Raw genomic sequence first — 27839 nt, forward strand, 5'->3', positions numbered from 1 at the left:
CAGAAACTAACACACCATTGTAAAGCAATTATACTCCAATAAAGTTGTTAAAAAAAAAAAGAAATGAAGTATGTTAAACTGAATTTTGCTAGGGTTCAGTGATATTCTTGAAAGAAGCCAATATTAAGCTTTTGGGATGTCCATCATGTCTATTGGTGTGATATATTTGGAAAGCCAATCATTATTTTTCTTCATGTTTATGTACATGTAGAACATTTATCTATGAAACAGATTTTAGGTAAAGAGCACTTCGGATCATTAATTTATCTTTTTTTCCTCTTGTAAATTACACTTTAAAGTTTACTTGTTTTGTTATTCCATCAATTTGTATTTTTTAATCCGAGGATGAAATTTGATGAATATTTAATTCTTAAAGGCAATTTCCACATCTTAAATTCTATGTATCTGTCTGTCCATTTACCTACCTACCTTTGCTTTGGTGGAAATATTTAGCACGGAATCACTTTTTAAAATATTTTTATAGGCTTAAGAAATATCTCTTAAGGCAATAAGATGATATGTGAGGCATTAAAAAAAACTATAATTACTTCCTATGGCAACTGAATGAGTTAAAGATGTATGGCAACTGCAGCTGTAATGGCATATATTTAGAAAGAAAACTACTTCTAAAAAAATGTCTGTTGGCAAACAAACCTAAAATAAAGTTCAAAAATGAGATATTTTATTTCTGGAAAATGTGATATCTCTGTTACCATTTGCAATGATGGATATCTGTGAGTCTTTATACTGTGAAGTAAACTATGATCAACGGTACTGCTGTCTTTTCTTTCTCATAGTGTATGCCGATTAAGGGCCTAGGATTCGTGCTTGGAGCCTATCAGTGCATTTGCAAAGCAGGATTCTATCATCCTCGAGTCTTCTCAGTGAACAACTTTCAGAGTAAGTGCCCTTTGCTTCTGTGCATATATGTGAATACACATAATACCTCTCATAATTAATTATTCAGATTTTCTTTTAACCTTGTATCAAATTGAAGGTTTGTGGCAACCCTGTGTTGTCAGATGATGATTAGCACTTTTTCTTATGAGTAAAGCATTTTTTAAGTAAGGTCTGTATATTGGTTTTTTAGACATAATGATATTGTACACTTAATAGACTACAGAATGCTGTAAGCATGACTTTTATATGCACTGGGAAACCAAAAAAATTCATGTGAATTGCTTTATTGCGATTTCACTTTATTGCGGTGGCCTGGAACCAAACCCACAATATCTCTGAGGTATGCAGGTATGCAGGTATTCCAGAATCAAAACTTGCTCACCTGGTTGTTTTAATCTTACTCCAGAAGATGTCAAAGTTACTATTTGAATATTGATTTTTTTTACTCTACCTCTAGAGAATGCAGTGTTGCCACGTTGGCTTGTAGCCAGCTATTGGGTATAACAAGAAGGAGTGTAGTGGAGAAAGGAGGTACAGGGTTTGGGGTTGCCAAAACTGAGGTACAGCTATCATTTAGGTAGTCATCCAAAAATCTTTGTCAGTCTTATTATCGGTCTGTATAGGAATTTGCACCTCTACTGAGCATAGTTCAAAGTATATAGTGAAATTTAGACCTGAGTGTCTTCCTCTGGGAAACTTGGTAGACATTTATGGATTTTTTTCTTGTTTTTTTCTTGGAAAGCACTGTTCTTCATCTTGAGACAGTTTACACTTGACTTCTAGGTTCTGGAAGTGAGTAACATTTTGCTCTCTCCTCAGTCATATAATTCACAGGGTTCAGCCCTTGTTCTGAGTAATAGTTGTTGTAGGCATCATTCTAAGATGGCCTCCAAGGTTCTGCTCCCACATGGGCTCTACAGACCTCCTCCCCTTAAGTGTGGGTGGCATCTGTGAATACAACGAGGTACTCACTCCCTTGCTAGGCTATGTTATGTAGCAAAGGTGATGGTATAGTTGCTCAAGTGATTATATTGCATTAAATGACTCCTTCCCAGACTGGAGAGATTCTAGTGCCAGCTTTGAAGAAGTAAATTAGCTTGTTGTGAGAGGGCCATGTGGCTAGGACCTGAGGGTGGCCTCTAAGAGCTAAGGCAGCCAGCAAGAAAACAGGAACCTCAATTGTATAAATGCAAGGATCTATAGGTTCTTCCAACAGTGTGAATACATTTGGAAGAGGACCTGGAGCTCCAGATGAGAATATAGCCTGGCCAAAACCTTGGTTTTAGTCTAGTGAGACCCTGAGCAGAGAGCCCAGCTTCACTGTGCCAGACTTCTGATCAACAGAAACTGGGACATAACGATAGGTGTTTTCAGCCCTAGGTTTCCTATAACTTATTACACAGCAATAGAAAACTAATACAGTAGCAATGACGGTAACATATTTTCAGCATGGATATGATTGTGTGTGTGTGTGTGTGTGTGTGTGTGTGTGTGTGTGTGTGTACAAGATCATGGCAATAGCCCAGCTACTTTGGCATTCTTCACACTTATGGTCCAGACATAACATATGATTCAACACTGAAGGATTAAGGGAATAGGTTTTAGCTTATGTTCTGTGAAGGTATTTTGTATCTGGTTTACCCACATTTGTTCTCAGCTCCCACTATGTGACTGAAATAAAACATTTAAATATTGTAGAACTAGAGAATGACTATGCCATTTGCTTATAACACCACCAGGAGAAACTAGTTAACCTTTAACAACTTATCTTTATTTAATTTGCATACTCCTACTTTCCTCCTTATTTTAAAAGCCAGTGTTTTTCACTGGACCTACTCTCTCTAAGAAGGGGCCGCTTCTCTGCATAAGGCTAATAACTTGCATGTTGTACACACAGCAGCTGTGGAAAGGAGGCCACAGTTTTCAGAAAGATGAGCTATATTTGGGCATACCTGTGATTCAGCTTTGACCTCAGCACATACTTAACTAGAACTGGCCTGCCTCAATGACAGAACAGAAAGCTAGCTACATGTTATAATTTGAAGTCAGTAAAGTGCTCTTTGACCAAAAATATCTGTCCTGATGGCCTTGCCAGGTTGCATGAAAATCTAACAGTGTTCATTCCTTGTCCTAAGGACTAGGAGTTACAACTCAGTAGGGTATTCTACCAAGGGCTATCCAACCATTTAAAAAAATTTTTGGTTTACTATTAGAATTATACTACATATCTCTGTTTTAATATGTTAAGTTTTTAATCACAGTATCCAGGCAATTCATATGGGCAGTCGTTTTCATATATTCTTGAGGTGGTTACTGTGAAGTAAGGAATGACCACATGTATCCCTTGGGCCAAAGGTAAAGAAAGCATCGAAGACCCAATAAATGAGATAATGTATGCAAAACAGCTAGCATAGTACATGGCACATAATAAGTGTTCATAGATATAGTTAAATAAGTGAATAAGCAAACACATATATAAACACACATCAGTGATACATGTAAAGAGAGACTCCTTAACTACCATTGGTATTTAGCACTTTGTCTCACATATTTTATTATATTAGGATAACCAATTTTTTAAACTAGAATTCTTAGAGAATGAATTCTACATGGATCAGAAGGAAGATGGGACAGCAAAAGTCTGTAACAACCAGTGCTGTGTTGAGAAGGACAGTACAAAGAAGACTTGGGAGTTAAAGGCAACAAGAGGAAATCTGTTGCTTGATAGGGAAAATGGGATATAGAAAACAGAAAGGGATGCCTCTCAAAGGTAAAATTTACTTATTTATAGCTGTGAATCTAGAAAAAGACCTGAAATTCCCACATATAGTCTTGTATCCCATTTGGAGAGAGAAGCTAAGATGTGGTGTTGGTATCTTAGAGAAGATGTCAGTGTGACTATTAAAAATCCTGTTAAAATATGAAGTGATTTAAAAATCTTTATTTAGACCTAGGCCCACAGTAAACAAAGGGCTTGTAAAGAACAGCAAAGATACGTTCAGATGACTTGATTTAAAACTGTGCTGACAGCCCAGAGACTGTGTTCCTGGCATCTCTCTTTAGATTGGTGGTCATAGGAGAGCTAATAGGATCTGACATCTGGATAGTAGCAGGATTTCAGAATCGCCAAGTACTGATGTGTAACTGTCTCTTCAAATCCAGGTTGTTCACTTCCAGGTTGTTGAAATACAAGCTTATGACAAGCTCATCTTCCTCAAATCCATCTGTCACAGTATGAACTCTGTCTTCAGTACAATCTCCTTTCTCTTTCATGGGACACATTACCAGCCTCTCAGTCTTACCTCTCTTGCCTTTTGGATCGACTTCAGCTCACGTGCATTTCCAGATAAACCCATCTAACAAATGACCCACATCTAAAAGCGACAATCCCTGCTTTGCTAACTCTGTCGATGGTGGGGAAAAAATGGCCCCCCAAAAGCAGAGCTTTAAAAAATGTGTAGTCTCAGAAGAAAGAAATGGAAAACTGTTTGAAAGCAGGTACAGTATAGGGATGCTGAGCTCCAAGCAAACTGCTCAGCAAGGCTAACCTGTCTCTGGGATGTACATCTTTGTGTTGCACTTGGGTCTCACACTCCCCATCCCTCTTCTGTTTCATGACTGGAGAGCTGGAGATATTTGGCTTTTTGCACACTAAGTCCAATATCAGTCTCTAGTCTAATCCCAAACTTGGAATGGATTAAAAGAGCTTCAACATCATATTCTCATAATCAACATCATTACTTTTGCTCTTGGTCTTACTTAAGCCTTGTGACCTAGTTCTAATCACTTTACTCCAGTTGTAGTAGCAAAATTCTCCATCTAACTGCCTGGGCCTATACTTTTGTCTGTCATTTGCCTAATTTTCAGTTTTTACATCTTCTTTCATTAGTCCTGTTTATAGGGATTGGAGTCCAGGCACTAAATGTCTGGCAGATACGGTTATTTGCCAGTGGAAAATAGGGTCATTTGCCAGTGGAAGAGTTCCCAGTGCCGCCAATCTTCTTGGACTATTGACTATCTCATTTACCTTGTTTGTCTTTAGCTAGTTCTTTTCAATTATTGGAACACTCCATACCATGTTGGATTTCCCTGGTTGCCGATCTCAGAGCTGAATTTCTACCATAGTTTAATATAATAATTAAGAGCATAGTCTTTGGAATAAGTCTAATTGAGGTTTGAATCCTGGCTCTATTACTTACTTGCACTGTGCTAAATTATTTAACTAACCTAAACTTCATTTATGCCATATATAAAATTGGGATAATACCATCTGCTTTATAGAATAAATAAGGATTCAATGATGTAATGAATATAAAGTTCTAATCATAGTAGTTGGCACGTATTAAATGCTCAAAAATATTGTTACTTTTATGATAACTATTGGAAAGCTTGTGTTTATGCTGCTTACCCCTTTCCTCAGATATTCTGCCCATTTTCATCCCTTCCGTCTAGTACTTGCTCCACTTCCCAGCTGAGGAACACATTTTCAAGTCCCAGAGTTTTTCAGCTTTATCCTTAAAATGGGCCCTGCTATGAGATATAATACTCAGTCCTCTCAAAGTCTTCCTTCTCCCCTACCAGCTGAAATTTTACTTTGTTAGATCTTCCCTTAGGTATTTCATTCTTTTTATTTGTTTACATTATTAGACTGCTAATTAGAGATTCACTTGTGTTAACAATCAGCTTCCCCCAAGTATTAAAAAACCTCTGGCAGGGGAATTGGACTGTCAATCATTCATACATTAGCTCATTGTAGTAAGCGGAATAGTGCCCCCTAAACCCCAAAAGATGTGCATGTTCCAGTTTTCACAGCCTGTGAAAAGGGTACTTCACATGGCAAAAAGGGACTTCTCAGATGTGATTAAATTACAGACATTGAGATGGGGAGATTATCCTGGATTCTCCACGTGGGTCCAGCCTAATCACATGAGTCCTGAAAAGCAGAGAACCATTCCCAGCAGTAGTCAGAGACAGATGTAAGGACACAAGGAGGGACGCTTGAGAAATGCTACATCGCTGTCTTTGAAGATGGAGGAAAGGGTCCACAAGCCAAGGAATGGAGGTGACCTCAAGAAGCTGGAAAAGGCGAGGAAGTAGCGTCTCTCTTGGACTCTCCAGAAGAAAATGCAGCCCTGCTCACACCTTGGTGATAGCCCAGTGAGACCCATATCAGACTTCTGAGCTATAGAAATATCAGAATGAATATAACTGTGGTTGACTCTTGAACCACAAAGGGTTAGGGGCACTGGCCCCTGTGAAGTTGAAAATCTGTGTATAACTTTATAGTCTGCCTTCCTTATCTGTGGTTCCACATACATGGATTCAGCCGACCATGGATCATGTAGTACTGTAGTACATATGCAGTGAGAAAAATCCATGTGTAAGTGAACCTGCACAGTTCAAACCTGTGTTGTTCAAGGGTCAACTGTGTATTATATTTCATGTAAGAAGCAGTATAGATTTGTGTTGTTTTAAGATACCAAATTTGTGGTAATTTGTAATAGAAAACCAGTACACTCAGTATGTTTGGTTCCCACTCAGCATTCATTCCAGTGTTCACAGTAGGCCATATGTTTTTTCTAGAGGAAACTGTTCATAATTGCAATTGATTGCTGACTTAGACAATTTATAATCTAGCAGGCTCTTTGTATGAGGATGGCCTTTGAGTCAGACAGACAGATTTGAGTCTTATCTCCACTTACTCACAGGAGACTTGGGAAGTTTCTCATATATTCTGAGACTCTCCCCTTATTCATACATCAGGAAGAGTGAAATCTATGCCCTTGGTAGTTAGGAGGAGTAATTGAGATAACATGATATCCCCCAAATTATAGTGATTATTATATTAAAGCGAATATGGAGAATTTAGTCTTTTTATTTATAGTACTTATGCACTGGGTGTTGTGGGGATTGAATAAATAGTCCATAGGCAAAAAAAAAAAAAATCCATTCATGTTTAATAATTTTATAATTCAAATCAGAATTGTTCCAAGATCTGTCTAAGGTGGTATTTTTGTCCAAAGAAAAATACTACTACAGTCACTTATAAGAAGTAAAAATCTAGAAGACAATAGAAAAGTGAATATAAGATGTATATGTAAGCATATAGAAATACAGGGAAAGATTGACTATATTCATAGTGAGGAAATATAAATTAAAAATTTTTTGCACTGGGCTTCATTTTGAGCTTATTGTTACGTCTAGCCATTCATGATATAAGTGCATGAAAGTATATTAGCTAATCCTGATTTTAGGATATGCAAATATATATTCATGTCCTAACAGTAGCAGTCTTTTTGGAAAACAGTATAAGCATAACCACAGTTTGCTAACTGTTCTCTCCTCATGAATATTATACATACTGAACCAAATATGCACAGAAATCTCCTGAGTGTGTTGGAGCTACTCATGTGCATGTACCTATTTCCACTTAATTTTTGGATGTGATTTTATCAAGCTGGAGACTGGAGGCAGATTACTTCATCATCTTAAACAGATGAAATAATGAACAAATATATCTTCCCATGGTTAGCTCATTGCAGCATTTTAACTCCAAACATTGATTGATGAATACGTTCCCTCCAGTTCTAACGAAAAATCAGATATGTGTATGGAAAAGAAGATGATGTTTACCCTAACAATGATTTCAGATGAGCATTATGTCTGACTTGATTCTTTGTTACTTCCAGCTGAGTTATGTTCATTGTCTGTGACTCATCTTTTTCTCTCATGCCTGTTGAATGGAAAGAAGAGGGGTCTGTGACGTATAAACACATGGGTCTGGTCTTGCAAAGGTCCAAGCTCTAAGCTTCTTCGGCCTGAACCAGTTCCTAGCACTGAGGGCCACAACACCTCCAAGAAGGGACCTCTCTGATCAACTGGTTTGTTGATTGGTTTATGTGTCTGAAAATCCATCTGTCAAAAATATTACTGGGCACTGCTTCTGTGCCAGACATTGTTTAGAACTGGAGAAAAAGAAATGAGTAAAAAAGCGAGGTTTCTAAGCTTCTAGGACAGACCCGTTATCTTCCCAGAACATATTGCAATACCCGCAAACAACAAATGAGGGCAATCTTGAGTAAAATACAACTCACTGTCCAATATTAGTAAATTAGGTCAAATGTAAGAGCTTTAAGGTTTAACAGGCTTTCAAGGGTAGGTATGGTTTCTATCCAGATACTCAAATGTCCAAATGTTGTGTTTTTGCTATTGTGAAAACACAAGTTTATACTTCTGGCACTTAGGTGTCTTAATCAGCAAAACCCTTAATACAATAGTGATATTTCTACATAATGTTTATACTATGAAGACCTGAAATATATAACTTCTGCTTCAATCCACCCTCCCCCCCTCAAACTCATTCCTCATTCTTTTCTAAATCAGAAACTCAGTGTTTTTCTTCCATAAAATATAGGAAGAAAACTTTCTGGGGTACATTTTGAAATATGTGCACAAGTTGTAAAAAAGGTAAATACATTTTGATGTACCAGTTTGACACTTCTATAATTTATTTCCAGGGGGATATCAATCTGAGAGATTAAGAAAGATGTATGCTTTTTTTAATAAAAAAAAAATAGAGGAGGAGCAGGAGAAAAGTTCCCCTTTAATTTGTTCATTTGTTGAATCTTCAGAAAAAATTTTAAAAACTAGTATTTTAAGAAAACTTCTGAAAAGTTTTAGTGTTTCATCAGCAGTGACTGAAATTACCACTTGGATTTTTATGACAAATGAAATTTCTCAATGTATACACAATGTAATGTTTTGTTTTTTTTTTGGCAGCCGGCATTCAAATAGAATTTTGCCACATAAGTTTTCTAATGTTACCTTCTAATTCCCTTTGCAATTCCCTTCAAAGGAAAAGGATGGTATTACCTTGTTAAAGGAAAAGGTTTAAGGTATTTCTACTTAATATTATGTGTAAGGACAACTTTTAATTAATGAGTAATACAGTTGATTCTTTGCTGAACTTTTTTGTGGAAACAGGTATGGCTAGGTAGGAATGACAGCACTATTTTTTTTTTTTTAACATCTTTATTGGAGTATAATTGCTTTACCATGGTGTGTTAGTTTCTGCTTTATAACAAAGTGAATCAGCTATACGTATACATATATCCCCATATCCCCTCCCTCTTGCACCTCCCTCCCACCCTCCCTATCCCACCCCTCTAAGTGGTCACAAAGCACCGAGCTGATCTCCCCGTGCGATGCAGCTGCTTCCAACTAGCTATCTATTTTATATTTGGTAGTGTATATATGTCCATGCCACTCTCTCACTTTGTCCCAGCTTATCCTTTCCCCTCCCCATGTCCTCAAGTCCATTGTCTATGGGAATGATAGCACTGTTAACTGAAATTCAGATTTCATAAAGTGATAGGATGTCTAAGCACATTATTTAAAACTGTATCTCCTCATTTTTTTTTGGTTATTTTGCATTGTCTAATTTATTTCAACAGAAGATTTTTAAAAATCCCCAAATGGGGTGAAATATTTAGAAAGGCATTGTTAATAGTGTTAACTACCCTAATCTTACTAGAATATCATAAGCAGTACACAATTTAAAAGAACAGCATAAAAATGAAGGACTCACTAAGAAATAATCTTTATTTCCTGATTTAATGATGTAAAGTATTGCACTTTATTATTTCATGCAAAAAATGTAGCCAACAGTAACATACAGATATACAATTTAGTATTTATTATATGCATTTAATATACATTATTTTTCAACAGCTGTATGTTTGCTGTATGGTACATTCTTAAAAATATGCTGATCATAATTTGTAAAACAAAAACCTTATAAAACTCAGCAAAATTTGCAAACTGATCAGAAAAGTGTTTTGGGAGACTAGGAAAAATACTTTTTTGTTTAATCGTGTTTCAGATCAGAGACTAGAGATGTGGCACCTAAATGTAATGCATGATCCTGGATTTCATCCTGGATAGATAATAGCTACAAAGGACATTACTCTGAGAATTGATGAAATTTTAATATGGACTATTCATAAAAAAAAATTCATCAATATTAAGGTTCCCAACTTTGATCGTTGTAATGTGGATTTGTATGAGGATGCTCTTTTCTCAGGACATACAAGCTGAAGTGTTTATAGGTAGAGAGATACAATATCTCAAATGATTCAGAAAAAAATAGTATACATATACATTTTTAAACATCTGTTTTATATTGAGAACATATGAATGATAAAGTAAATGCTGTAGAATGTAAATAGTGAATCAGAGTAAGGAATATATAGGATTTCTTTTTTATATTTGATAAATTAGTTACATTTTGTAAATTTAAGGTGTACAGTGTGTTACTTTGATACATTTATATATTGTAACATGACTGCCATTGAAGCAATATTTATCACATTACATCATTATAGTACAATATTATTGTCTGTATTCATTGTACTGTGCATCAGATTTCTATGGCTTATTTACTACTCCTTACAAGTTTGTAGTTTTAAACACCATCAATTTTAACCCGCCACCTCCTATAGCTGGTAACTACCATTTTACTCTCTGTGTTTTACAGGTTTGACTTTTTTAGATTCCACATATGATTCTATATTAGTGATATCATATAGTACTTGCCTTTCTCTATCTGACTTATCTTGCTTAGCATAATGTACTCAAGGTCCATCCATGTTGAAACAAATGGCAGGATATCCTATTTTCTTGTGGCTGAATAATATTCCACTGTGCATATATGCCACATCTTTTAAATCCATTTGTACGGATTTCTTGCAGCTATTCTGTGCATTTCAAATTATATCAAATTAAAAGCTACAAAAATAGAAGTTTCACAGTTTCAGAGGTCTAAAAGTTTTCAGTAATTGTAGCATTGGTGGGTTAATTAGGCCTTTGGGACTTGGAGCAAAAATTTACTTTGTTGCTCATTGCTATCTAGAGGGTCCTGGTTTTAAATATTTATGTTTTTATTATAAAAATATTACATACACATTAAAGAAACTTTGGAATGTATAGAAAAGTAGAATTTAAAAGGCATTTGAAAATCTATTGATCATTTTATTCTTTAAGTTTATAGTTTTTATACAAAAGTCTATATATATATAATCTTTCTAAAACTTGGTATAAATGTCCAGAGGTTATATGTTTTTCTGATGTCAATGTAAAAAAATTAAGCAAATAGGTTAACATACTGTTTACGAATTGTCACAATTTATCTTGATGGGCTCCTATTTACAGGTGAATGTTTTAGATTCACCAGTGCTCCTGTGGCGCTACTGTAACCTTCTCCCTATGCCCTCTATAGTTTTGCTCAAGGCAGCATATTTGATCACCCATATAATGAACTGAAAACCTCCTGTTGCCAAAGTTAATAGCTCTTCATATTTGCCATTTGTCTTCAGGAAGTATTTGTTTCATCTGAAAGTTCCAAGTATCATCTTTGTTTTTAAGCTTTAGCAAAGCAGATTGGGATTCTGTGCATGGAGGATGTTTCAAGTTGCTCAGAATCAAATCATCATCCAAGATGATTTCTAAACAGTAATATTAAGTAATAGCTTATATTCTTGATGTATCTTTCTAGTTTATGTCTAGCATCTTGAAAAATATAATTTTTATGCATAACTGGTTTGAGAACACAAAGATTTGAGTTGAATGTTATTTTCAACTATACATTCGTATTACAGGTCAATTAATTTATTCTTTTGAGAGATCACTTTTATCATTATCAATTATTTCCTGACTATCCAGTATGTATAAATTACTGTGTTCAGTGCTGAGTATATAAAGAGGTATAGAAATCACAGTCCTGTTCTCTAGGAACTTAAAATTTTAAACCATCATAAACTTAAAGTGCCATTCAGTAGATTAACAAAAAGCCCATTATTATTATCATCTAGTAGTAGTGTGATTTCTACTGACTGCATGTATTCTCTTGTTCTAGGTAGAGAACTTCAGCATAAATTAATAAAATATTTTTGGAACCAGAAGATTATTTAATCATGCTTTGTGTCCTACAGGAAACAGTTAAATGTAAAAAGCTCTGTCCTTAATTTTAGCGTTTTTGAGCTTTAGAAATCAAGTCTCTGACTTTCAGCTTTGCTTTCTCTCCATTTTAACACTTTGTGTACCTTATAGAATTTCATGATTTTTCATAATCAAATAAAGTGAAGGCAGTTATTAAAGAGGAAGTTTCTCATGGCAGCACTTCACTGTTTGACATTTGTGAGTTGATCTTGTGATTATTTTGAGCACAAAGAATAAGGTGTTATCATAATTTATCTTCTAACAAATTGCTTTTTATCCATGAATATTGAAACACTCATTTAACCAGCATAACTTAGTATTACCTGTATCAGGAAATATAGAATTGTTTGGAATTATGTCAATTTACCACCCTGAGTCTAGCTATTACTATTTCAGTAGACATAATACCCGTTAGCTATTATTTCAGTCCTACCTGAGGAAGATAATGGGCTTCTCTGTGGTATGTCCTGTACTCATGATCGTATTTTATAACCCAGTATATGTTGGGTCTTTTGCAATTTTAATCTAGGTTGGGAAATAAAAATATAAAACCATAGTCTTATTTTAGAGAGTTCACAGTTTATTTGGGTTTAGCATATGGATGTGTGGAACTCTAGCAGTAAGCACAGCAGAGGGACACAGGCAATTAAAGATAGTCATAACGGCTTGGAGCAGCACGAAGGGAAGTGAACAGAGACAGAGTGGATCGGGCGTGAAAAGTTCTGTGTGTTGGTGTGGAGCTCGAGGTGATAGAGAATAATGGTGAAGAGAATAATGGGGCAGGGTAGCTGCATTTGGACAACAGGGATGAGCTCTTCAACAGACTGAGATTCTTGTGTTCCTGAATTCCACCTCCCATTCTCTGCTTCAACAGGTTGAATCTAAACAAGTAACAGTCCCTCCAGTAAATCAGAATTGGGGGATATTGTGATCACTATGAAAGAACCCTGGTTTATGCGCAAGAAAATATGCCAATGTAGGGGGGACATAATTAGGAAAAAGATAGATGTGCAACGAAATTGGGTTAGTGAAAGAAATAAGAAATATATATCTTCCTCTCATATGCAGAAATGGTATATAAGTCTGATTTAGGAATAAGATTTTCTAGTAAAAGAAAGAAGGAAAGAAAAGAGAGACTAATTAAAAAAAAATATATATTGAATTTAATTATATACATTTAATATACACAAAATAAATTTCACAGAGAATGTACTCCATTTTTAATTGCAGGAGAAACTTTTTTCTTTTTCTCTTTTTTTTTAATCCTTGGATATGTCTTATGAAAAGGAAACAAATAACTAAACCCAAATGTTTAGAGTGTTGCAGAATGCCTATGGGTCTTTGACAATACTCTAAAAATATCAGTTGTTGAATTTGGCAAAGTCTGAGACGAGAAACTGTTTTGCCTTTTGTTTTTTCCTAACATGAATTTAAGGTTTTTCCTTTGGTGATGACTTAAAGCTCATTGAGCCTCCTATTTGGATAGTTTGATCAACCTAGTTTATTAGAGCATCTCGCCATACTGTGATTTGGTTACAATCTGTATAATAGGGATCTGGAGAGAGTTCTACTCGTTATTTTTTTTTTATATAATTTAATTTATTTTTTATTTTTTATTTTGGCTGCGCCATATGGCATGCGGGATCTTAGTTCCTTGTACAGGGGTGGAACCTGTGCCCCCTGCAGTGGAAACGCAGAGTCCTAACCACTGGACCACCAGGGAATTCCCCGGGTTCTACTCTTTAAGTGTGATAGTTTAAACTGGGAGTAATTCATTGCATTCTCTACTGTCTTTAAGAAACGGATTGAGACATCGTATTGTAAAGGAAAGAAAAGGACCACAGGCAAGAATAAACTACTTCTGCAAAGTAATTTGCTTTGTAAACATGTAGGAAAGTGTTTAACAACGTAATTAAGAGTTGTCTGTGAGATCTACTAGTCCTAGGCTTGCTGACCTCTCTAAGTCCAGCTTATGGTCAGCACGTTCTTCAAATCTAGGGGACACCATTCAAATTGTATTCTATATGACTTTGGCACTTAGAAGCCATCTTTTGTGTGTGTGTGTGTGTGTGTGTGTGTGTGTGTGCCCGTGTGCCCTGCATCACAGACTCTTGATGTACCTCAGATTTTAGCTACCTGTTGGGTTCAGAAGGACTATTTCATAAAACAAAGATTTTCTATACATACTTTTTCTTTACTGCCTTAACTTTTGTTGTCGTTCTGTTTATGGTAGTTGGTTTATTTGAAGAGTGTTTGCACTTGTTAGGAATCACCGTCCTTTGTTACAAATGTCCAGTGTCTGTAAAACCATTACTTTTAAAATATTTTGCCCATTTTTTCATCATTTCTGATGAAAAAGTAAATTCAATCCCCATTCTTCCATCTTGACCCAAAGGGGAAATCCTGACCTCTGTCTCCCACATCTGTTCTTGGAGCCCTTGACATTTTTGTCAGCCTCATCAGACCATCTGAATCCTTGACAATTTTCTTAATCTTTCTCAGTACAGTGACTCTTTCTGGCTTCACTTATACGACTCTCCAGTTTTTACTCAAGAGTTTATTAATTCATTGTTTTCTTAGTAACCTAGGTTTTCATACTTCATAGATTTTGACTTGTGTGCCTACTATTCCTCAAGTTTGTATCTGTATTACATACCTGTTTTTCATCCTTTCACATGCCGCTTGGCCCTACCTCTTACTCTAGCCATTGCCATGACTATTTTCTGAAAGCTTTGAACAGCTTTGCATAAGTACATTTGTACTACTCTTTGCCTCAGACTGGCACCTCAGACCATACTTCTGACTTTCTGTTCTGCTGTGGGCACCACTGAAGTAATTTTTTAGGGTGCAGGAACCTGCTCTGGACTCATGAGTGCATAACCCAGAAATGTGTGGAAATTAATGACTCTGGTGGCCACCCTTGACCAATGAGTAAGGTTGATGATGGGGAAATGTTTTCCTGTTTAATCCCTTAGATTGACTCATACGCAGGAGGCCGCTGGAAGACTGAGCACCGGCTACCCCGAGGGAGTAAAGGCAGCAGCTCTGTTTCACAGCCTTGTATTGGGTTTCCTCCTCCCCAGCAATGCCATTGTCACAGTCCTTTTTATTTTCTCCCCTCGACTGCTTTATCCTCCCCATTCGTTTCTATGCTACTGAAAATTGTAGAAAATAAAAAAACTCTCTTGACTAGATCTCCCAGTAAATCATACCATCTTATCCAGACTGGGTTCATTTTCTGCCAAGTGATCCAACTGGTCATCTTGTGTTTAACTGCCGCCTTAATCTTTCATGTCTTCATACTCAAAACTGGCCACCTCCACACATATTCTTACCTGAGCTGTTAAGAAGTATAAGACTTTACAAGATTAGCTTCCACATTTTCTTTCTTCAGTACATCAAAATGATTTGGAATTGATTCCTCCTCTCTATAAAAAATACTTAAAATATCTTTAATATACCTCTACTTTCTAGTGTTAAAAGAAGTGACATCAATTATTAGAGTTAATTTCCCCAACTATGCTCTTGATTACCTCCAATCCTAACTTCTCAAGTCTTTACCAGTCTTCTCAATCTTTCTTTAATTTCCAGTGCCTCCTTTTGCTGACTATAGCTATGTTCAGATCTCACCTGTAATGGAAGAAAACAAAACACAAAACCAAAATCCTTTTTTTTGACCCCATTATTATTATACCTATTAACCATGAACTTTTCTTGCCTTTTTTATTCAATGGAACATTTACTGAAACAGTATTCTATTTTATTACATATTTATTCCTTAAGCCCTGACAACCTGATTTCAATCTCTACCACTCTGCAGAAACTACTGTCTTAAAGGTCAATGAAGGATGAAATAATCATTAAACCTCATAGTCTTTCCTCAGGCATCCTCTCTGATCACATTCCAGCATGTTCCAGTAAATTCCAGTTTTCTTCTATGACATTGTGAAAACTTCTACCTATTTAACTTCTTCCTCTTTGCAGTTCCTGATCAATACCTTATCTACTCCCAGAGTTCTCTGTAAGTTCTTTCACTGACACTGATTCTTCTCCCACACTCCATTCTTGTATTATTTCTCATTTCTTATTGTATATTTCTCCTGGAGAATGAGTTGGATGTCAAATTTAACTTGTCTGCAATGGAGCTTATCATTCCCACTGACTCCCTTCATATCTCAGCTGTTTCTTGTCACTTCCTTGTTTTTGAACAGTAGTGCCTTTCTTTAAGACACCAGTGGATTCCTAATTCCTCTTTGTGTCTCCATGTTTGGGGAAGAGAAAGCAAGGCACTGTGATTTACATACATTATGTCATTTAATCCCCACAGCAATTCATATTTCATATATAAATAAACTAAGACCCGAAGTGGTAGGGTGAGTTGCCTAATGTCTCAGAGCTGTCTAGGGATGGGAACCATATCTGCTGGACACTGAAATTCATATGCTTTTCAGTGTGTAACAGAATGAAGACCCTTAAACAGCAGTGTATCCTGAATCAACAAAGAAATAATCAATTATGTTTGCTATTGTATTAAGGAAGGAATGAAGACAAAAATACATCTTAGAAAGACTGTGAACCTTCAACAGGAGATGAAAGTAATAAAGATTTTCTGTTGAACTTTGTGTTATTAAAATGGTGTTAACCAGAATAACTCCTTTCCCAAATTCCTCAGTCAAAGTTGTGTTATACACTGAGCTGTATGGTTGTGTTATATACTAAACTGGGTATATATTTACTAATGTCTTTCATGTTGAGGTCAAGGTTAGAAATAGGTTTGGGTTTTTTTTTTTTAAGTATGTATTATTAATTAGATATTTATCAGTGCTAAACTCAACTCAACATTTAAAGAGAATTCTTACCTCTTGGGCTTCAGAGCTAAGTTAAGTTTGATAACTGAGACAGAAGAATCTAAAGTTAAAGGGAGATCAATAGCAGCAGTTAGTTAATAGTGTGGAAATGTCCTGTGGGTGTGCAGAGTGGGAAATTACATGAGAGCCTGTAAGTATGGATTGTACTCTGGGCAAATGATGCATCCTCATCAGGCAATTGCACACTGAACAACTGTCGATTAAGTACCATGTTATCCAATTTAGACCTAATGAACTTGGTAGACGAGATCCCTGCTGGATTAAGGAGCAATCAGAGTCTTATTTTGGGTTCTGTGCCATCTAGATCAAGAAGCTCCCAAAGTGTTGTGTATATTTACTTGGTACAAGAATGACACAACTTTCTTATCCTTCCTTCTGTTAATTCCTTAACAAATATTTATGGAATATTATTTGTGCTATAGGGAGTTTCCATTGGTGAGAGGTAGATAGTGAAATAAAAGACTTAGAAAACTGTTCGTTGCCTCTGAGGAGTTTTAGTTCCATTTTTGCTAATTTTCCTGAATTAGTCTGAATGACAGTTTTTTTTTTCTAATCAAAAGGATAAAAAGAACTTTGTTTGAGTCTAAAGACAAAGTAACTCTCTCCTCTAGCAAGAAGATTGATGAAAGGTCTTTAATAAGAGGGAAAAGGAATGAAGACGTGAGGATGTGTTTTGACTCTGTACTCAGTCTCACCTACCTCAGAGGTGCAATGACACTGGTTTTATTTGGAAATTTCAGGAAGGGGTCCGGATCACCATTTTGCAGGAAGTGCAAAGGATGTGTCAGAAGAAGCCCATGTCTGCCTACCCTGCAGGGAGGGCTGCCCCTACTGTGCTGATGACAGCCCCTGCTTTGTCCAGGAGGATAAGTATTTGCGACTTGCTATCATCTCCTTCCAAGCCCTGTGTATGCTGCTCGACTTCGTGAGCATGCTGGTGGTCTACCGCTTTCGCAAAGCAAAGGTAAACCCAGGTACCCTGGTTACCTTTCTTTTTATTATGAAAGGTACCTTTCTTTTTATTATGAACTGACCTCTTCTTTTCTTAAGCAAGTAGAATTGTTCCAAATCCCAGTGGCTTCTCTCTTAAGCAGATGTCTTTCTATAATATGATTGGACTAGAGTGTGAAAGCTATATTCTTCAGCTTCCCAGGAGAAATAGGAATTGAAAATGTAAAGCTTTATTATAACGTTTTCTTCTACAGAATGTTTCTCCCTGTTTACCCTGAAGCTCAAGTACCTCATTGCCTTAAAGGATTCTTTTACATCATCTCTTCAGCCTCTAGAAGAACTTATTTTGCCAGTTCCCAATATATTGTTAATTTTTTCCTATGTAGAAAGCTTTGCGATATTTATTGTATTTCATTTTTATTTCTCTTAGCCATATTTGAAGAGGATAAATGGACTCAACTGTTTCTGAGCACATTATACTTAGAAGAATGAATTTATTCATGACCATACATATTGTCTTGCATTAGTATCCCAGAATGTGATCCTGCACAGAGCTTATATGGCTTTTGAGAGAGGCTGTCCTTTGGTTCTGTTCTGAGGAATCAGAGAGTAGTATAAGCATTTGTATGCTTCTGAGTTGGGGGTGGACGAAATGCCAAAATGTTCAGGGCAAAGCTTTCTGGGGAGCTGTCTTCAGTTGGTCACCCAATTAATTGTATGCAGCCAGTGTTGTGTCAGAATTTGTGGTTCTGTTGCTTTCAGAAACATATTTGTGCCATTGAAAAGAAAAACAAAAAGTTTCCACCTTTTCTGAATTTATATGACCTCTTCATGTTAGCAAAGTTGTAGAGATTGGTTTAGATTACAGAACTCATTGAAAGTATAAAGTGTTCCCATTAGAAATTAAAAAAAGAAAACAACTCTCTGTGAATGGCATGTGTTACAAAGCCTCAAATAAACATTAAAAAAAAACACCTCTTTTGAGATTCTAGGAGAATGTATCCATTATGTTAATGTTATAGACTTTACTAGTTATTTTAAATAGTTTCATTAACAGAAGCATACAACAAATTAGAATCAAACTTTATATCAGCAAGAAAGTGCAAACAGGCAAATTGCTCTTCCCTTAACCAATACTTGTCATTCTTTTGCAACAAAATATGTATTATATATTAGATTGTATATATAATAAAGTAGCAGGCAAGTGGAATTGGGAAATATCTAACCACTGTTACCTAGATAAAATTAATTGCTTGTTAAAAAGCCTATCACTGGCAGAGCAGGTAGAATTGAAAGGTCTATTTAATAAACTGCTCTGAAGTATCTCTATATAATGTAATTCATTTACACAGTGGATATCACAAAATTCTTTATGAATTTTAATTGATTTTAATCATTAACGATTGTCGTGCTGAATTGAGTTAGTGATATATGATGGTAGAATATTACACTGGATATTAAAAAACTGAGATAGTGCTTGCTAGACCAATGTCTTAATCTATGGTAATGTTACTTAACATTTCCAAAGTTATTAACCTTTTGAATTTCCCTGCACCTTCATATGAAATGCTGCTTTACAGGGCTATCATGAGAATAGATATCTTTACATGTCATTTGGTGAAATTTCTATAGATACAAACTAGTTGGAATACATAAATTAGACATTATCTAGTTTTAAGATGGTCACCTGTTGAAGAATCAGTTGGTTTTCACAGAATGTGACATATGGGGGAGATATTTTCAGGAAAGAAGTTTAAAAAGTCAGTGAACATAGATCTCATACAGTGAGGAAAGGAAACATTTGGTGAAATTTTCTCTTCCGATTTCAATTACCAAAAGCAATGGATTAATTGTAAAAGCGATAAGCCATTTCCAGAATAGAGATTGCATATTTAGGGCATGTAGACTTTGGCTTTGCTTTTTAAAGTTTTCACATGTCTTTGCAACATTTCTTTGGATTAAGCAAAAAACTGATGACCCCTCTTGGAGCAAAATTGATGTTTTCCTTATGCGTTTCCCATTACATTCTTTACCCACTGATAATTAAAAGAACAAAATCCACATAATCTGTCAATGTACATCTATTCTGACAAAAGAGAAAAAAACCTTAGTTGCAGTATAGAAGTAGTGTAACATTGTGGACAAGTGTGCAGACTCTGGAACCAGATAATTTAGTCTAATTATGAGTATTTTAAGTTAAATGAGGTTTGCTCACGCCTAAAATACCAACTCTGCAGTTGGTAGGTACCAACAATCATTGGTTGAAGGTTAGTTTAACATTTTATCATTTTAAACAACACAAACTAGATTCTGCTATATTTTGGAGTGAGGCTGGTGATACAGTGCCACAAAGAGTAAATTAAATTTTACTCTGCACAAACATTTAGGGAAATAGCTATATACATTTGTCTTTGGGCCCTGGGTTAAAGATTAAATCTGTCAATAAACTGTGAGTGATTTTAAACCCAGTAAGTTCTTCTAAAGCAACAGCAGTTTTTACAACAGTATTTTAAAGATTCTGAATATTAAATATTTGGAACTTATTTCTATTTTTATTTTTTTTACCAAATATTATGACAAGTCACATCTTTTTCTATTAGCTATTCTGAAGAGAGAGCATAGTTTCTTACAGCTTAATAATGTGAAGTGTTAGTACAATTTATTTTCAAGTGAAAATTTGAAAGAAAAGAAGGTACACTGGAAGGAACAGCAGCTTATTCCACTTCTGAAAATAATCTTTTGCTTGATTTATTCTTAGTAAATTTTAGCATGTTTTCTTTGAGCTTAGTGGTTTGGAAAAAATAGTGATAGTCATTTTTTAAAATGAACATACTGCAGTTTGTATTTTCCCTTCCAGGCCTGTAATAGTTCTTTTTTTAAATTAGAAATTAATTGACAAGTGATTTTATAACTGCTCATTTTTGGTTTGGAAAATTAGATGTTTTAATGTAGAGTGTGGCTGAAATTCTACTAAGCTAATTATGATGTTTTAATGCTTATTTTGGTGAAAAAAAAGGGAGATATATTACTTTTTTATTGTGGTAAAATATACATAACATAAAATTTACCATTTTCTACCATCTTTAAGTGTACAGTTAAGTGGCATTAAGTACATTCACATCACCGTGCAACCATCACCACTATTCATTTCCAGAACTTTTGCATCATCCCAAACCAAACTCTGTAACCATTAAACAACTCCCTAGTCCCCTAACCCCTGGTAACCTTTATTCTACTTTCTGCCTCTATAAATTTGTCTTTTCAGAGTACCTCATATAAGTGGAATTATACACTATTTGTCCTTTTGTTTTTGGCTTATTTCACCTAGCATAATGTTTTAAAGGTTTACCTATGTTTTAGCATGTATCAGAACTTCATTTCTTTTAATTGATGAATAATATTCCATTGTGTGTATTTACCACATTTCATTTATCTGTTTATCTGTTGAAAGAGTTGTTTCTACCTTTTGGTTATTGTAAATAATGCTATTGTGAACATTGGTGTACAAGTATTTGGTTGAGTCCCCGATTTCAGTTATTTGTATATAACCTAGGAGTAGAATTGTTGAATCACACAGTCATTCTGTGTTTAACTTTTTGAGGAACTACCCAACTGTTTTCCACAGAGGCCAGACCATTTGATATTTTCACCAACAATTCATGAGGGTTCCACTTCCTTCAAATCCTCACTAACACTTGTTATTTTCTGTTTTTGTTTTTGTTTTATAATAGCCATCCTAATGAATCTAAAGTGAATTCTCATTGTGGTTTTGATTTGCATTTTCCTAGATATTAGTGGCAGTTGAGCATCTTTTCATGTGCTTATTGGTATATCTTCTTTGCAGAAATGTCTATTCAAGTCTTTTGTTTACTTTTGAATTGGTTGTTCATTGCTGAGTTGTAGGAGTTCTTTATGTATTCTGAATATTACACTTATCACATAGATGATTTGCAAATATTTTCTCCCATCCTATGGGTTGTCTTTTCATTCTCTTGATAGTGTCCTTTGATGCCCAGAAGTTTTTAATTTTGATAAAGTCCAATTTACCTACGTTTTCTTTGGTTGCCTGTGCTTTTGGTGTCATATCTGAGAAATCATTGCCAAAGCCAATGTCATGAAGCTTTCCTGCTGTGTTTTTTTCCCTAGGAGTTTAATAGCTTTAGGCCTTATATCGGACTTCAATCCATTTTTAGTTAATTTTTGTATATGTTGTAAGTTAAGGGCCCAACTTCATTCTTTTGCATTTGGATGCCTAGTTTTCTCAGCACTATTTGTTGAAGAGAATATCTTTTCCCCATTGTGTGGTCTTGGCACTCTTATCAAAGATCATTTGACCACACACGTGTGGGTTTATTTCTGGGCTCTCTATGCTGTTCCATTTGGTCTGTGCCTTTATGTCAGGATCACACTGTTTTGATTACTGTAGCTTTGTAGTAAGTTTTGAAATTAAGAAATGTGAGGCCTCTAAATTTATTCTTCTTTTCAAGGTCGTTTTGGGTCCCTTAAGATTCATGGAATTTTCATGAATTTTAGGATGTGTTTTTCTATTTATGGGAGGGAGGTGCAGCATAATACATGAAAAGGAGTAGGATGGTTAGAAACCAAGAGCTAGTACCTTCAGTGAAGCTAGCTATAGGGGTATATGGAAGTTCCATAGTGGTTTACAAATTTTTTTCTTAAACCTTGTTCTAATACTGGCTAACTACTACACTAAACATAAGATGATGTTATATATTTCTGTCAGTTTATGGTAGACAGTATTTCCCTCAATTTCCGTTTTCCTAAGGGCTACAATGTTGATCTTGACTCTTAACCAGATATTTTAACTCTACTGAACTAATAAAATATCACACAATATCACAACAATAATATTTTCACTCCCCTTTATTGAATATGAATGAGAAATTTGGTACTTTTATTTTTCCTCATTTCCCCCTTCCCATTTTATTAAAATTTAATCTATGGTTAATTTGCATCAGTTTTCAGTAAGAGCCATCATTAGTTTCAAAGGAAAAGCAGTTCTTTAATATATTTTGGCTCTCACTACATTTAAATTTATCATTTAGTCTTCATCCTAGATGTTTATTTGGTTTAGTTGCTCATCATAAGACCTTTCCAAATGTGGTTTTTTGCCTTTGAGTTCCGACTTTTGACTAATCTTTTATCATTATTAGATATCTATATCTTCAAATAGTTTGTTTGGAAAAGGGTAGTTTTGTACCTGTGTTACATCTGAACTCCCACCCACCGACTGTGGCTTTTACAGGACAGCCCCTTGGCTAGGGGGAGCACTCGGGGGTTACTGTCTTTTTTTTTTAAAGCTCTATTATTGCTGCTTCATTTATCTTTTAGAATTGAACATTTTGGACAATTTCCAGGATTGCCCACTTTTTGTCTCTTATGGAACAAAATCTCCCATCTGAATGCTTATTGACTTCTTTCTTTACTTTTACCATCATAATATGGTTCTTCTTCATTGCGTTTGCAAAAAATATGATCCATACTCTCAAATGTCAGACTGAGCTTTCTTCTGATACTGGGAAGTCTCTTGTGTGTTAGTTCTTATGTTATCTCTTCTGCTCTAGTTTTTCTAGGCTTCTCTTTTAGGACTTCCTGTTAAGTATAGGTTGGGTCTCCAGACTTTCTTTTTTAAAATGTTCTCACTGTATTGTATTTTAAGTGTTTCCTCTATGTTTTGAGAAGCTATTTAAGTTTGTCTTCTATTTTACTCTTCCAGTTTTTAGCGCTGTCTAAGCTGCTGTACCCTACCTTCGTGATATTCTAAAATCCAACTGTTTTTAATCTCTGTACAATTGTTCCTTACATTTTACCTCCGTTTTTGCAAAGGTTTGGGGTCAAAAAGCTTGAGGCAAATCCTAGTGATTTCATATTCTAGTTATGTGACCCTAAGGTTGCATAGTTATATACCTAATCAACAAGTCACTTAGTCTCTCTAAATGGCTTTTATCTTATGTAAAAATGGAGGCATTCAAGAATTTGGAAAACAACAACAGCAATAGTGTATGTACTCTAAAATCAAGCCTGATTCATGTAGTAAGCAGTTTGGGGGGACTGAATCTACAAATAGGAACCTTATCATACTAGCTAATGTGAGATAAATTTTTTTATGTCTTATGTGTATGGAAGGACTCATTCATTGAAAGGATTTCTGGACCATTCCAAGAGTTACCAAAGGGGAAAGTATCACAACTTTTAATTCTACACTTTTGTTCTTATGGGGGGGTAAGAAGAATTAAGTAAAAAGTTACATCATTTGTAATGAAATGGTTGATTTTGTAACATGATGCCTGATATTATTTGCATAATTTTTTCTTTCCATGAAATATATTTAAACATATATATGAAGAAACTTGAAGTGCTAGGCTTGAAAGTTAGAGAAGTATAATCATGCTTTCTGAATTAACGTTCAAATGATCTTCTTTAGGACATAAGAAGCCTGAAAAGGCCCAGCCGCAACATTACAATTAGGCGCAGGGCAGCTTGTGATCAAGGAAGCATACGCTAAGCATCTCTATTCCAAACATTAATGCCACTGTGCCCAAAGTGTTAGGGCTTCACACATTTTAGTCTTGAAAGATTTCCAGGCTTTAAAGCCTTCCTATTTAAAATACAGATACTGTTTAAGTAAGATTAGTCATCGTTCTAATGATGAGTGGGACTTGAGCTAAAACACGATTGCCACCTCCCATCAGTTTATTGGAGCACTGTGTTAAAAAGGGTTCCGATGCAGCAAATGGATTTATTCTGAAAAATGATTGTTTTATTGGCTAACTTAGCAGCCGTAGGTATTATCAGGGAAACTAAGGACATATGTACCACATGTTTGTCACTCCTTGACTAGGATTTCAGGCTCAGGGGACAAGTGAAGGAATAAAAACTACCAATATAGGATGTTGGAGGGCCTTTGTGGTAAGCACGGCCATAAAACCGTTTTGTCTAGGGATGACCCACTTCTTAAAGAATTATATCAAAATTCAGGGTTTCTACAGATGATGAACTGCTCTATCTATTCACGATATAATGTATTTACTAGGAGTTATCCCATTCCATAATTTACTAGCCAGTTCTCAAGTAGTTTGAACTTGACACAGTCTGAAATGTATTTTGACAGGTGCTTTTCCCTAAATATTTAAAGGCAAGTGTATTTCAAATAGAATGTAATGCTTTTAAAAACTCTTATTCATTTTTACTTTTCCTCTGAGAAATATGTGTGGTGTATATTAATACAAGTGCCCTAAGAAATTTGATCTTAAAAAATTATGGCCTTTATTCCAGCACACAACTTGTATCCCCCAATGTATTTTGTTAACACGAAAATATTTTATGAGCTCTGAGTAGAGCTTAGTCTCCCAGCTCAAGTTTAGAGTTTCAAATCTTTTCTTCCTCCTGTTACTGTGGAAATTATTTAACTCGTTTGTAGGTTACCTTTCCTTAAAGCTACTTTTATTAGCAGTAAGGAATGTCTACTTTTTCTGGTCACTAGGCTTTCGAATTGTAAAGGGTGAGCTTTAGGACTAAGTCTAGCATTTAAACAATTAAAACAAAATTAAAAAGCAAATTGGAGAAAAGTGTTTTGGTATGATATGATAGTGAAGGATTAACATTCTTACTCTAAAAACAGACAAAATCCTCTTAGGAATCAATATGAAATAGAAAAATATCCAATAGAAAAATAGGCAAAGAATATCCATCAGCAGTCTGTAAAACAACAACATCATAAAATATATATTCTCTATATCCATGAGTAATAACAAAATGCAAATGAAAACAATGACATGTACTTTTATAACAATAATAATTCTCTGTGTTGGTGAAGATGTTAGGAACTAGGTGTTCCCATACATTGCTGATGGTTGTGTAAATTAGTAGAAACTTTTGGATGAGGTTTGGGATTATGTGTAATAAACATAAAAATGCACAATCGTCTCAATCCTAGAAATCCGTACTAAAGAAATCATATAGGTGCACAAGGACTTACAAATATAGTCACAGGGGTATGTATCTGCATCATAGTGCTATTTATAGTACAAACAAACTGGGAACAATTAAGTGTTCAAAATTGGGTTAGGTCATCCATGCATTTAAATATGGGGCCATAAAAGTGATCGTGTAGAATACTAAATGATGGGAGAAAATGTTTTAATATAGTTACTTAGTTCATCAGCACAGTTCCACCGTTTTTTGAAGTTTTATTTTAGTACTCTCCATTTTTCATCTTTCCCTCTCTCCTTTTCTTCTCATTCCATCCCTTTCTGCCTGCCTCCCTCCATTCCTTCTTTCCATTCACCATCCATCTGCTGAACATCTATTGAGTGCTTGGAACTATTACCCATACTGGGAATGCAGTGATGAACAGGACAAGTAACATCTGTGCTCTTAAGGAGTTGATATTCCAGTGTGGGGCTGGTAGTCATAGACAATAAAAGAAAAATAAAGAAGAATGTATCAGGTGGCTAGCAAGTGCTGTGATCAGAGGGAAATATATAAAATGATAGGCTGTGACTTTGGAGTAGAATTCTTATGGCCACCATGTAAGTTGGTATTATCCTCATTTTATATTTGAATAAACAAAAGCATAGAGAATTTAAGAAACCCATTCATTGTTACTTAGGGAATCTAGGATTACCAGTTCAGGTCTGTTTGACTTTATAACTCATTTTTGCTCTTAACTACTGTGCTATACTGTCTTGTCATATGTTTACAGTGCAATTTTTTCTTAAATTTTAATAAGTAGACCTCACCAACTCTGGCCCCAATGTAGTAATCCAAGTTCTAGGCCTGCATGCATTCTTCATTTTTCCTCATACCCTTATGCCTTATCAAAACTTTACATGTCCAATGCATCATTCTTGCTAGGTGCCTACTAGTTAACTGGATAAATTAAGTTCTTGCGTGGTACCATTTAAATGGATTTATATGTTCCTTGTCTCTGCTCATTTGTGTTACTACACTGTTTTGCAATTTTTTTTTTAAGTTGACTCACAGGACACTTCTTTCTTTTTTTGGCTGTGTGGGCTCTTCATTGTGGTGCATGGGCTTCTCTGTAGTGTGGCGTGCGGGCTCCAGAGCCCACAGGCTCAGTAGTTGCGGTGCGCGGGCTTAGTTGCCCCTCGGCATGTGGGATCTTAGTTCCCCGACCAGGGATCGGACCCGTCTCCCCTGCATTGGAAGGTGGATTCTTAACCACTGAACCACCAGGGAAGTCCCCAGTTTTGCACTGTAATGGCATCCTTTAATGCTTTAACCTAAGGAGCAACTCATATGTAATGGTTTAGGGGTATGTGTGTATATGTGTGTGTGTGTATGAATGTATATGAATGTCAGGGTGGTGGTTGGGGTACATATGGGAAGAAAAATAGTTTAGCTGAAGAGATTTCTTTCTTTCTGTGCTCCTTAAGAAATATCATTTAAATAACTTCCTACTCCATCCGGTGGCAACGGTACTAATTATGAGTTACGAAGAACAGCTAGAGTGAATATAACATATTTGTGTATGCCTTAAGAGACATAAAATGCTTAATGATTACCAAAGCTCCATTCTTCTTTTGAGGCACTTACATTTACTTATGCTTATTTGAGTGGTAAAGCCAGTTACATATAAAGTATGCTAAAAATAACTTTAAAAATTAATGTACTAGTATACTGAATTGCTTGCCAGTTGAAAAATATTCTGAGAGACCAATCTGTCTTTTCTAAATTCCTTAGATCTTCATTTTTAAAGCCCATTCAAATATCATGTAGGCAAAGTACTTTGCACAATTATAAACTAAGGCCTTTAGTAACTATTCCATGAACATTTAGCTAGATTTTAAAAGATGATTTTGATACTGGCTTGCCCATGAGAGGCTCACAATCTAATGGGGAAATGAATATAAGGAAATATAAGGTATATGAAAACAAGTACTACAGTTTGTTGAGTGCTTGGCAGGGCAGTAGGGAATAGTCATTAAGATCATAGGCTCCAGAGTCCCTTTATGTAGGTGCCTCTCCTGGCCTCACACAAAGGAGCTCCTCAACCTTAGGTTAAGTTACCAGCCTCTCTTTGTCTCAGTCTCCTTTTCTGTAATACGGGGACAATAATAATAAATCTAATAATAAGTCTCG

General features: G+C 35.5%; 1 protein-coding gene across 1 annotated transcript in view; it reads left to right on the forward strand.

Moving 5' to 3' along the window:
- The window catches only part of GPR158 (G protein-coupled receptor 158), a 318887-nt gene that overhangs the window by 155695 nt on the left and 135353 nt on the right, over positions 1-27839 (forward strand). The window contains exons 3-4 of the mRNA XM_068538769.1: positions 798-900; positions 17504-17727. Of these exons, the coding sequence (XP_068394870.1) occupies positions 798-900; positions 17504-17727 (327 nt within the window). The remainder of the gene's footprint in view (positions 1-797; positions 901-17503; positions 17728-27839) is intronic.

This window comes from Eschrichtius robustus, chromosome 1, assembly GCF_028021215.1.
Source record: "Eschrichtius robustus isolate mEscRob2 chromosome 1, mEscRob2.pri, whole genome shotgun sequence".
NCBI lineage: Eukaryota > Metazoa > Chordata > Mammalia > Artiodactyla > Eschrichtiidae > Eschrichtius > Eschrichtius robustus.